Source organism: Nesoenas mayeri (genome assembly GCF_963082525.1).
Source record: "Nesoenas mayeri genome assembly, chromosome: 26".
Lineage (NCBI taxonomy): Eukaryota > Metazoa > Chordata > Aves > Columbiformes > Columbidae > Nesoenas > Nesoenas mayeri.
Genome location: NC_137552.1, coordinates 3222157 through 3235416, shown reverse-complemented (window position 1 = coordinate 3235416; position 13260 = coordinate 3222157). Strand labels below are relative to the sequence as shown.

Here is a 13260-nt window from a genome sequence, read left to right as displayed (position 1 = left end):
ACTTGGAGGGACTGATGAGCAGGTGACAGCACAGGCAGCTGGAAGTTTTATGAAGATCTTTTATCGAAATCGCAGTAGTTAGAGCTGTGCAGCCTATTAAAGGTGCCCAGCACGCCGCTGGGGCCAGGACAGTGTTAGTGCTATTGTATTTCCCCCAATACTGTGTTCCTGCTGGTTTTAGGAGGCCCCAGGGTCCATCCAGCACAACTCGTGCATGAATATTCTAGAACTTAACAGCCCCGACTACCAGGAAGCTATTTTAGAGGGCTTCGATGTTCCTTTGGCGTGTATTTGCTGGGGAAATGGGGCTCACAGGGCTCCTCACCCCATGCTGGTGTTAAGGATGTGTCTTGTCTTCCCTGCCCCCAAATGCCACCGCTCCAGGGGAGCAAGTGGCAGCGACACCGAGCAGGCTGCTCATCGGGAGTGAAAGGTGATTCAGCCCCCAGGGCACTCCCGTGGGCTCTGCCCGAGATGGTGTTTCCAACCTGCTCCCGATGCCCAGCGGAGCCGGGGGCCACGGGCAGGTCTGTGGGCAGCAGCCACCGCGCAGGTTTGTCACCTGCCTTCCTCCCCCCAAACCGCAACACAAACTGCCCTGTCCCGGTCCCAGGTCCGCAGCGGCATCGAACGCTGGACCCGTTTGCGGTGCAGCCGGGGGGGGTCTGGCGCTCGGCACCAGCATCCTGCAGCTCACAACCTGCTCTCCATACCATCCTCAGTGTCCCCCGTGCCGGTCCTGTGCCACCACCCGGTTGCTCCTCCGCTGATCCACGGGACTTTGTGACATGACGGTTCTCCAGCCCCCTCATTGGGTGCACCCATATAGGCCCCTGGGACCCCCCTGAACCCCTGGGACCCCCCCCGGCTGGTTTCCCCGCCGCGGGCAGCAAAGGGTTACGCGGGAGGTGTCGCTGTGTCCCCAGCACCTGGAGGGGAGGGAGCGGGAGGGGACGGAGCGAGTTTCAGTGAGTCTCCAACAACAGCGAGGAGCGGGCAGGGAACCGGCAGAGAACCGGCAGGGAGAGGGCAGGGAACCGGCAGAGAACGGGCAGAGAACCGGCAGGGAACGGGCAGAGAACGGGCAGGGAGCCGGCAGGGAGCGGGCAGAGAACGGGCAGGGAGTGGGCAGGGAGCCGGCAGGGAGCGGGCAGAGAACGGGCAGGGAGTGGGCAGGGAGCCGGCAGGGAGCGGGCAGGGAACGGGCACAGAACGGGCAGGGAACCGGCAGGGAACCGGCAGGGAACCGGCAGGGAGCGGGCAGGGAACCGGCAGGGAACCGGCAGCGGAGCAGCAGCAGCAGCGGCCGCAGGTGCAGCCGCCCCCGGTCCGGCCGAGCGCGGCGGGAGCGGCCGGAGCCACCATGGCCCGGGGGGGGCCCTGAGCCGGGGACATCCCCGCCCCTCGCTATCGGCCCCCGCTGAAACAGAACGGAGGGAAAGGAGAAAAACCCACCCGAACCCGCTCGGAACTGGGGCTCCGGCAAAGGCGGCAGCGGCTGGAAAATGCATCTTCCTCGGAGCTGCCTCCTCCTCCTCATCCAGGGGAGCATCGCGCTGCTGGTGAGCGCCGGGCTCAGGGGGGGCTGCAGGGGACGGGGGGACCACAGCCGGGAACGTTCCCCAAATCCATTTGTCACCCTCCCCGCATCTCTCGGGAAAAACGAGCATCCCAAAACTTCGGGTATTTTGCAGCAGACGGCGGGTGGGCAAGCAAGGGGGGGGGCTCGCAGGCAGGGCTGGGGATGGAGGCACCTCCTGAGCACCCTAAAACCTGCACCCCCCCCGCAGAGCGGTCCCGGTGTGGCTACCAGGGCAGAGCCGGCCAGGCCGCCCTGAGCTCGGCCCCCCCGGGGCAGCGGGGGGTTTGCTGGGCAGCACCGGGGTGACAAGGTGGATCCGTCTGGGCGGATTTAGGGGTCGTGGGGGTGGCAGGAGCAGTTTGTAGAGCGCCCGTGCGGGGCTGGGGGAGGCCAAGGGCTCTCTGGGGTCAGGACCCGCTCTGTGCCGTGCTGTCCCAGCTCCGTCGCTCCAGCGGCCCGTGGCACAGGCTGGGGGGCAGAGGTGGAGGGTAAAGGCAAGAGAAAAGGGAAACACGGGAAGAAGGATGGGAGAGAGGGTGGCTGGGTGGCTGGAGAAGTGGGGTGACTGGAGAGCAGAGCTGGGCAAGGGGGGCAGGCACCCAGCACCCATCTCTCAGTGTCCACCATCACTGTGCGCAGGTGATCTGTGGCCAAGAAGAACCGGGAAAAGGTGCAGAGCAACGTGAACCCGAGGCCCAGGAGAGAGCGCGGGTGCAGGAGACGAGGGGGCTGCTCTCGCCAAAGTCCCTGGGAACTCCAGCCCTCCTGCACAACACGACCCTCCTGGAGCTGCTGAGCAGCCCTTGGGAGCTGTGGGGTGTCCTGGACAACCTGTCCCAGCGGGACCCCCCAACACACCCCAGAGCACAGAGGGACTTGGGCTCAGCTTCAGGCAAGCTCAAAAAGATTTTTGGCTGGGGAGATTTCTATTCCAATATCAAGACAGTGAAGTTGAACCTCTTGATCACCGGAAAGGTGGTAGATCATGGCAATGGCACCGTCAACATCTTCTTCCGACACAACTCCACTGGGCAAGGGAACATCTCCGTCAGCCTCGTCCCCCCCAACAAGGCGGTGGAGTTTGACCTGGAGCAACAGATCTTCATCGAGGCCAAAGAATCCAAAATCTTCAACTGCCGCGTGGAGTACGAGAAAGTGGATCGTGCCAAGAAGACCACGCTCTGCACCTACGACCCGTCCAAGACCTGCTATCACGAGCACACGCAGAGTCACGTCTCCTGGGTCTGCTCCAAGCCCTTCAAAGTCATCTGCATCTACATCACCTTCTACAGCACGGACTACCGGCTGGTGCAGAAGGTGTGTCCTGACTACAACTACCACAGCGATGTCCCCTACTACCCCTCGGGGTGACGCTCTGCCCGGCTCGGGGTGTCCCGGTGACGAGCGGGTGCGGGGGGGCGGGGGGAGGGACGGGGACGGTTTTGTAAGCGGGGGCGGGAGCGCGGGGGTCCCTGGAAACCAGAAACGAGGAAGGAAGAGGAGGATTTTCCATTTTCCCCAAAAGCTCCAATGCCAGGAGGAGGAGTTTTAGGCTGTGAGTACCAGCATCGCTAAGCCTGGCCTGGATCCGCGGTTGGTAGAGCCTGGTCTGCAAAGGCAGGGTCTGAATCCGGGACACAGAAAATGGGACAGAAAGGCACAGTTGGGACTCGCGTTTCTCGGTGCAATGACGGGTTTGGCTGGATCCAGGTGATGTGGCCCTGGGGGCGGGTGGAAGAGCCCGGGGAGGACCCGGGTGGGGGTGAGGAGGGACCTGGTGCCCCTGGGGCTGTGAGAGTCCCCGGGCAGCCGCAGCACCTCCCGTGTCCCAGTGCGGCAGAGCGGGACCCGGCGCTGAGCTTCCCACGTGGGGATGGGAACGGGAGCCAGAGGGACCTTGCCGGGGTGTCCCCCCCCAGCTCACAGTGGCATGGGGGGCGCTCAGGGAGCCGGAACTGTGAATTGGCAGGTAGAGCAGCCCTGGCGGAACCTGTCAGATGTGCTGACACAATCCGTGATTCATGCGTGTCCCCTGACACGCGCTGATTCATGCGTTTGCCCTTCATCTCCCCCGAGCTCCGTCCCGCCGGCCCCAGCGCCGCGCACGGACGCTGCGCCAAGGGGAGCTCTGATTGTGGCGTTTAATCGACTCGGAAGGGAAAAAAAAAAAGAACCAAAACCAACAGAAAAACAAAACAAAATCACAAACCACAACAACGTTGTCCTTGAGAGAGAAAATAAAGTTTTCCCGGTGGCACCGAGGCAGGTGAAGTGTTTTCACTGAGAGGAACCTCCGTCTCCATGGGGAGCGGCGAGATGAACCGCTGGGGTTGGGAACGTGGCCCAGCGAGGGTCTCCGGCCTGAATTCGGCTCCGTTCACACACACCAGCACTGGCCGCTTCCAGGGAGCAGCGTTGGGTCCAGCTCGGTCCTGCACCCACCGCTCGGTCGCTGTTGCTCATACACGGGCTCATTCTGCACCCCCCAAGCTGTTCCCAACCTCCCTTCCCCAGGTACCAACACCAGGCTCCTGCTTCTCTGGACTCATTCAAGACCAAACCAAAGCGGTTTCCCACCAGCCCTTCATTTCCCCAGAGCCCCCCCCGTCCAGGGCAGCTCAGAAACCCCCCATGGAGCAGACGTGGGGCTGGGTTTGGTGCCTCAGCCCCAACACGTCCAATTCCTTCTGCTGGCAAAGTTTCATTATTTGCACTTTTCCATCTAGACGGAGGCCTGTTCCAAAATACATTGAGCGCAGAAAGGCTTTTAGTGCAATAATCAATGAGGAGACTTTTACTGCGAGAACAGAAAGTTTAAAACGCTCTGAGAGCAGCGTTTCAGAAAATAGCCAGAGCCATATCTGCCGTGGGGGGGACCCACCGCCAGCCGTCTCACAAAGCGCGTCCCCAAGGGTTCGCGCTCCGCTGAAGGCAGGAGCACGGAAAGCCGCATTAAACCCCCTTCTGGCAGCACAAACAAAACGGGCACACACAAAAGTTGCTCATTTGGAGAAATTTCAGACAATCGCCATGGGAAGCAGCCGGGGGAGCAGGGAACCAGGCGACAAAGGATGCTCCATTGTCAAAAGTGCTGCGGAGCCGCAGTTACTAGGAGACCAGGACGGGCCATTATTCGGGCTGGGAGAAGAGGATTCCTGCTCGCAGAGTCACAACTTGCCACAGAAAATGCGGGTTTTGCTGAGCTGGAGGGGAAACAACACAGGAGAAAACCCCTCGGCCACCGAGTCCCCTTGCTGCTGGTCCTGCGCATCCCTCGCTCAACGGGCAGAGCCCTCGCGCCCGCTCCCTGCGTGAAACCCCCACGTCACACTAGCAGAAACCAGGTTTCGTTTCTTTCCCCATTAGCAGATGGACATAAAATAGATTTGGGGGTGGGGGAAGCTGAAGTTTATCCAAATGAAGTTCCACGAGCCGCCAACTCCATCACAAAGGAAGCGGCGTGTCATGAGTGCGGAGAGCAGGCTTCAAGCCCTGGGTGACGGCGGGTTCAGCGCTCGCAGGCGGGTTTGCAATTAGAGCCCATCCAGCTATAAACCAGCCCTGATCATCCCGGTAACGCGGTGGCCGATCGCTTTGTCTCCGAGGCAGGAAAAGCCCTGATGGGAACTACTTACCGCTGTCATCTGCAGCCGGCAGCAAGCGCTCTCCATCTCCAGTAATTAGCTCGCTTCACTTTGTTAATACTTTTTCCTCTTCCCCACAAAATCCTCCTGATTTAAATTTCATGAGCCTCCGAGCTAACCTGGGCTTCCGCACATTCAGGAGCCGCTTCCCAGCACAGCCTGCTCCGCTCTCCCAAAGTCAATCAGCAGCCCCCAGCCATTAATTGCACCCATTAGGGATGGTGGGGACCAGTCCAGCCCAGCATCCCCCCAGTCCCGGCTCTGCTCTCCATCCCAGATGGATCCTGTCGCTTCCAGCTCACGGACTGAGGTGACAACCTTGGTTCAGTGGTGGCCTTGGCAGGGTTGGGTGCATGGGTGGACCTTAAAGGTCTTTTCCAACCTCAACAATTCTGTCGTTCCTTAAAATGCTGTTTAATATCTGGGCCATTCTCCCATTAAGATCATTTCCTCAACTCCGCACAGCCCAAGTGCTCCTCCATTAATTTTGCCTTACACCGTAAAAAATAATTAGGACTAATCATCCTTCTCAGCGCTGCGACGGCTTCGAGGCACCAGCCTGGGGTCAGGAGGGGTTTTCCAAACGTGACCATCTTCAGCAGGTTCCAGCCAGACACAAAGATCTCGATCGAGAAGGACGTTTGCTTATGAAAAGCTCTGGTTGATGAGCAACAAAAGGTTATTGTCACAAGAGCCCTACTTGACGTGAGAGCTTCTTCATGTGGCAGAGTTTCCAACCTTAGAGGTTTCTACCAGAATTTGGCAGGATTTGGAGGAATTCCCAGAGCGGTGGCTCTTGGAGCCGCTTGGTTACTCGGGAACTTCAGCTTCCAGAAGAACAAACTATTGGCTTAATCACAAATAAAACCCCCAAGAAAATGGGATTTTTAGATGTCACAACAAGCATATAAACCTCAATTTGTGTTGGATTTCCTGATTTCTCCATGGAGATGGTTTCAGGGCCCCTCTCGGGGTTCCTGTGCCCGCTTTCCAGGCTGGGGCAGCGTTTCACCGCAGGGCACGGGCAGCTCAAGGTGTTTCCATTTTGGTGGCTCCCGTGTTGTGTCCCTGTGTCGTTAAACTGCGCTAACGACAGACGCCTCTTAATTCCAGGGCATAAATCCTGACCATGCTATTGGCTTTTTCTGATAAACTTAACCAAGTTATTCCAGGCCTTTGTCTAGCCGGCCTTATCTGTCTTTATAAAGATAATATTCACGTGCCCTCTGGGGACGGCGTGAGGCTGCAGATCCTCAAGCGCTCTGGAAATCAGCAGAAATGATTATTCATGAAATCCCCGGTGTTATGACTTGTTATTACACGCAGTCGACTAAAAATGTGAGTGGGCTGAATGCATGGTGTATTTGATCTAAGAATTATTACAGTTTTGCCAATTAGACCCAGAACCCAAACACAGGCGCTGCCTCCTCCCCTCGCGCTCCCCCGCCGGCGCTCGGCACCAGCTGCCGCTTCACAAGCACCAGCACCTCCCGTCTTCCTGCGCTTTCAACCACCTCCAAGAGCAGCAGGTCCCTGATTGTTTTCCCTCCAATTAGCGGCAGAGCTGCGACGTGCAACGTCGCATCACGACAACAACCGCTCGCCCCACCGGCAGGTTTATCCTGCGCGAGCGGGGGCGGAGAAGCCCCTCAGCATCCCCCCTCGACCCCTCGCCCACCCAGAGCCTCAGCCCGCTGGCTGGAGGTTGAGCTGCGCTGCCAAGCGCCGTGGAACCGGCATCTGCTCCCCGGAGCTCAGCCCGAACACGCTGTTCTGCAGAGCCAGGCCTGGGAAGGACGGGTTTAGTTCCGCCCGAGCGGCTCCCGCCCGAGCACCCATCTGTCACACCTGTCACCCCCACCGGCCCCTCCGGCGGGTGCCGGGGGCTGTGGCTCAGCAGCCCCTGGTGTCACTCACGTCCGCTTTGCTGCTGATCTGTTCCCACTCGGATCGTGGGGAGGGTTTCCCCCCGTGTCTTGTTCAATTGCAAACAGAGAGACGAGAAGTGCATACAAGAATAGGGTGTTGCTCTGCTTTTTTTTAAATAGAAATATTCCCATCTAAGTGCTGTGCGGATAGTTCAGACTCACTCGGGTGGCGCAAGAAGCTCTGAGGGCGGCCACGGCGGCAGCTCCGGCTCCCGTGTGCAGGGGCAGCGCTGGACTCACTTGTCCCCATGCCCAGGGGGATCAACCACCCCCAAGGGTGAGACGAGAACAGCGACTGATGTTCACACACACGGTCCCGAACACCTGAACAAAGCTAACGGGGGAGGAAGAGATTTTAGGGGACCCGCTCAGACATGGGTCACGTCTGTGTGTCCGTCCCTTCCTTCAGGATGAAGGACAAGCTGCAAACCACCCCCTGCTCTCCAAAATAAACTAAAACTCCTGAATACATGCACCAAACCCCATGCAGACACCAAGCATCTCCCCCAGCCCTGGCAGAGCCCCAGCGGGCAAACCCAGCGGCTCCGTTTGCAGCTGGACTGGCCACGGTGGCTCCAAGACGTGGCATCCTCAGCACCAGGGTGACACTGGTGTCCCCAGGACCAGGGTGACATTGCCCAGCGCTGTCAGTGCCCGATGGGGCGTTATTGCAGCGTCCACAGGTGCTTCAACCCAATACAGGGAGAGGGGAAGTTACAGGGGTGGAAAACACAGGCATGAGGATTCAGGCCGAAAAACAAGAACGGGCTGTCAAGAGGCAGCGAGAGGAGGACGGGAATGGAAAACGTGTCTGGTTCTTTCAAATCCCACTAGAGCCCGGCTCCTCCGCAGAGACTTCCCAACTCAAACCGCTTCAAACCCCACACCTGCTTGCACTAAAAAATATGTTAAATAATTCAGTTTTCACTCGTGTGCTCTCGAGCTGCAGAATCCTCCTGGCTGCTGTAGCTCCGTGGTGTTTCGGGGGAAGGAGGGAGGTGGGAGCTGGGACCGGAGCTCTGTGTGCTGGTGCTGCTGCTCCACGCTGGAGCTCATGTCACCGCGGCGGCCGCGGCACCACCGGGACCGGGCCGGGAGGAGGGAGGGCTGCTGCGCTTCCCGCCCGCCGGGCTGCTCTGATCTGTGGCAGATGTCTCTCCGCTTTCAAGCGGCATCAAGAAGCGCTCGCTTTCATCCAGCCTCCTCCTCGGGAAATTTTCCCATAAGGGGAAAAAGAATTACCTTCCGTGGTCTGTGCAAAGCCCCACAGTGCCGAGATGCGGCTGCGTCTTCACACCAGGCCAGAAGACTTGAATCCCGGCTTCTTCTGCTCCCACTGCTGCCGATCACACAGGCTGTAGCCAGCAGGAAATCCCTTGTTTCAGGCACCAGGGCTCTGAAATTTTATGTCTTGTTCAGAAAATTACAATAGCAACAAGAATTACAATAGCAACAGAACCAGTGAAGATCTGGCACCTAAATGGAGATTCCTCGCCGGACTCCACATGCTGTGGGACGACAGTGAAATGAAGAAGCGAAGCCGCCCATGGCCGAGCGGCCCCGGAGCTCCCATGTCCACAAACCAGCCTGAGGATCCTTCGGTGCTTCATCAACTGCCCGAGCTGAGCTGAGGACACGGGTTTTACCTCCTGTGCTCTCTCTTCTTGCCTCCAATATCCAACATCGTCCCACTGGGATGGTGACCAAACATCGAGATACCCAGAGTCTTCCGGTTCCTATTGCTGCCGTTTGCCTCCAAAGGCTTTAAAATGTTCGCACCCCGCTCACATCAGCTGTCCCAGCTCTCCAAGTGTGACTGTTCTTGCATCTCTTGTTGCCCCAGCAGGTGCTGCTCACCTGGCAGGTGGCACAGGGACGTCCCCAGCCCGGGGATGCTCTGGTTGGCGGGAGGGCGGGTGTCTGGCTGTGCCGCCGGTGCCCAGTCCTATGTTTGCAGCCTCTGCTACAGCAAACACGGTATCTTAATTAAGGGACTCGTTGGCTTGCTGAACTCAGACAGATGGGATCTTAATTCAATTAGTATACTTTAATTACCTATTATAGTAGGACTTCAAAAAAATGGACACAAGTGGAAGGTTTTCTGAGCAGCTGTCAATCCCAGTGCACACGTATCAATGACGAGCAGCAAACGCTGCTCAGTGGGTTCTTTCTACCACTCCTGCTCCTCAGCCCTAAAAACAGCTGAATTTTATCTACAGGTTTTGAAATTTTGCCTGATCTCTCCTCATGTATTGAACACAAACAACAGCAACACACACAAGTACATCTGTTGGAAAACAGGACGTCGCGTCCTCCCATCACCCCTACAGCAAGGACCATGAAGAAGATCCACAGTTTTGCTTTACGTGTTACAACCTGCCAGCTAATGCCAGTAAAAAGGCCTGAACCCAATGTAAGAATAAGCTTGTGTTGGGACACATGGATGTGCCAGGTTATTTCTTCTGGTCTCTTTCAAAACTATGCCTAAGAAAAGCTTTGCACACAGAGATCACAGCTGGGATCCATCCCAAGGTGTCTGTCCCTATAGTTTATCTGAGACAACAGGGACAAACCGGTGCGTAAGAGGTGCTGATGGAAGAAACCTCCCCCCCGCTTCTGCTTTATGCAAATTGCTCATTCCAAGCCTGTTTTATCACATGGGGATGTTTGTGTCTAGAGCCAGAGCTGAGCTTTGGAAGAACATCCCTATTGATCCATCCCAGGGCACTGTGAGCACCGGCAGGTCTCCCAGGTCACGATGCCAATGTCCCCAAACCCGCACCCCCCCGCTCCGCTGTGGCCACGCAGCTGCGGCCTGAAACCAACACCCCGCTCGGCTATTTCTGTCGAGTGTTCTGTTGTCCGGCAAAAACTCAATAATAAGCAATAATTTTGCCAGCGCCACCTGCCTAGAGGAGTGAAAAGGAGTTCGTGGGAAAGAAAGGGAACGCGGACGAGCTGCAATGCAGCACCGAGCGGAGCGGCTGCGGGAAACTCCCAACGCAACACCAAAAAGCCACCGGATCCTGGTGGTCCCGGCCATGGGGGTGTGAGCAAGAGGATCCGAGCACCGAATGTTCGCTCCTGCACTGGGACCACAAAGCCCGGGTCTCTCCATAGGACTGGGCAAGCGCTCCAGGTCCCTCCAGTTCAGCACCCACCACCTCCATTCTCTCTATTATTTTGCCATTGACGCTTTTCGATTATTCAAAGAGGAGCCCTCCGTTTCATCTCCACTGCCTCTGATTTTTCACCTTTTGGTGGCATAACTGCAATCCTCTTTCCACCTCTTCCCAATTTACCCCGTCAATTAACAGCCTTCCTCAAGCGATTTTAATAATTCAGTCTGAAAGGCTGATGCATGAAGTTGGAGTAAGATGCAAAATCCAACCCTAAGCTTAACCCAAAACTCGGCTGATTCTTCTTGCCCGTGCTTTACCCAACAAACTGCAGCCCGGTTCGAAGGCCGCTGTGCGCGGAACCGCTCCTGCTTTATTTACCGCATCTATTTTCCAGAAGCCTCCCAGGTCACTGCAGTTATTTCCCCAACTATTTAATGGGATTTTTCCCTGTTTCCCAGCTCTCCCCCGTCTTGCCCGCTGTGTTCCTGGGGGAGTCAGGCCGGCGCTCACCCCCACCAGTTCAAAGTTCACTTGGAACGTAACGCGGGCAAGAAACTGGAACCGGCAACACAAAATCTGCTGCAGCACGTGCCTGGAATCGCAGCCAAAGAGCCGAGTGGGCAGCAGGTCAGGAAAAGAAGACACCCTCTATAATTAAACATCTTCATATCAGATTAACCAAAAAAAAAGTCATTAGAAATAAATGAGTTAAGTGATTCTGCAACACAAGTTAAACGGCAGTCACGGGAGAAGGACAAACTGCACGGCCCAGCCTGACTGAGATAATTATTTTAGCAAAGCTTGTTGCAAAATAAATTGCACGGAAGTTGAGAAACCTTCTGAAATTGTTGTTTTCAAAAAAAATCTTTGGCTCCTTCAAGGAAGCGGAGGAGAAAAAAAAAAAAGAAAGGAAAATATAAAGCAAAAGGAGCGAGCCGGTATTGTGTCCTTAGCAGCAGTTTGAGCAGCAGAACAAAGGCAGGCAGAGTTTCAAAGCACAGCAGCTCTCCCCACTCCGCTGTTTGTTCTGCTCATGAGCAGACAAGCTGTTCCCTTTCATCTGGAAAAACTCACACAATAAGAAAAATACCTCAGTAGAATGCGAGTCTGTACTAACAAAGCCCCAGGGGCAGCAGGAGGAAATCTTCCGGCCAGCAGAAACGCTTTGGCGCTGGATCCTCAGCAGGCGGCTGCGGGTGTAGAAACGGGGACCGGAGACTGTCAGGTGTCCCTGCCCGTCCTCCTCTTCACCGCGAAGGCTCCGGCCTCGCAGGTCAGCGAGCGGGGGCCGTGGCACGGAGCTGATGGGGAGAGGCAGCAGATGAAGGGCTGGCACAGGGTGAGACTCCGGGTGACACCTTCGGGGAACACAGGGAATCAAAAGCACGAGCGCGGGGTCCAACCTGGACTCGAATCCGGAGCCGTGGGAGCTGCGCTGCGGGTCAGAGCCGCTGGAAACGTCTCTCCGGAAGGTTGTTTTGATCAACGTGCCATCTCCTTGTGGAATTCAAACCTCCAACTGTTCCACTGGCATGGACACCTCTGCAGCACCAGCACAGGCCACAGATTGCGAGTTAACTTGAATTACATTTCAGATCTGGGGAGGGTGGCAGTGGGAGGTTGATGAACAGTATGCTCTAGCTCTGATGTTGTTACAACCAGATGGCTTCAGCTTATCATTTACAATAAAAAACAAACAACAAAAAAAGTGAAGCTGACAAATAAATCATTAATTCACCTGCAACTGGCAGGATGTGAGCAAGTCGCCTCCTTCGCAGATCTGACAGCACGTTTTCTGGCTGTGCAGGAGGGGCTGGGACGACAAGCCCAGCACAGATCACTGTCCTGCAGGGATCTCCCGTCCTGGGGAAGGAGCTGCCAGACCCGCAGCGCTTTCTGGTGACACCTCCCAAAAAACGCGGAGCACCAGCGCCTGAACACGCGTTCACCTCCTCCAGGCGCCTCTGCTCGCCGGGCTGGGACGCTCCGATCGGTCACTCCAGCTGGACAGGGATGAACGGCTGGGGCAGGTGGAATATTTCAATAAACAACGCGGTTACTGCAGCGTAATTAGACATCTCTGTGCCACGCAGACAACTCTTGCAATTACCTGGCAATGAACTTTTCATGTCTGTACGCAATTAGAAGCTGAAATGCTGGGTTTGAGTCCTGACAGGGGAGGGGGGAGAAGCTCGTTATGACTAAATGCTTCGCTTACCTAAAAGGAAACGCACGCTAAATCCAATATAAAAGGAATTAGCGGCGTTTGAGCAATAGATGTAATATGGGAATTGGTGAACCACATAGAAGGAAGGATTGCTATGCGGAGGGTTGTGTGTTTGCGGTGAGAGCTTGGTGAGGAACACAAGGGGCAGGGACCCTCTCAAGAGTCCCCATCTATAAACACATCCAGCAGCCGGATTAAACACGAGCGTGCGAATGGAATTCTCCTCCACACAAGGGACAGGAGGCAGCACGGTGACAGAATGAAAAACTGGAGACAACAGCCACCTCATCTATTTCCCAGACACAACAGCGTTACCCTCTGTAAGCCATTCCGTGCCTCAACGGATCATCCAAGGTCAGATCAATCACGGTGCGTTCCAGTCCGCCCTCCCTGGAGATGTGGGGCTAATGACCCCAAAAGGGACACGGGCTGTGCTGCCAGCCCTGCACGCACCCTCCTGTGCCAGACTCCGGCTGTCCCCGCTCCCCGCAGACAGGCCCAGCCTAAAGGGGAGCCCAGGGCCCCGCTGCGGGCAGCTGGCATTAAAAACCATGCTCTCCACTATTCCGGTAATACCTGCTAGGAGGAATAAACCAGGTTTGCACTGCAGCTCTGCGTGCGACATCCCTTAATAAATCCCAGCTGAGCTCCAGAACAGCACATCGCTGTCAGCACGCGGCAGCGGACTGAAACGGGACCTCTGGGGAGCCCGTTTGAAACTGGCAAGTCTTAAAAATGAAACAAGAAAGACAACAGA

General features: G+C 56.5%; 1 protein-coding gene across 1 annotated transcript; it reads left to right on the top strand.

Moving 5' to 3' along the window:
* Window positions 1-1505: 1505 nt before the first annotated feature.
* NXPH3 (neurexophilin 3) lies at window positions 1506-2953 on the top strand (the record flags this gene model as incomplete). Its single annotated transcript, XM_080359843.1, has 2 exons — window positions 1506-1562; window positions 2222-2953. The coding sequence occupies 2 exons, from the start codon at window positions 1506-1508 to the stop codon at window positions 2951-2953; spliced, it is 789 nt and encodes a 262-aa protein (XP_080215969.1).
* Window positions 2954-13260: the final 10307 nt, after the last annotated feature.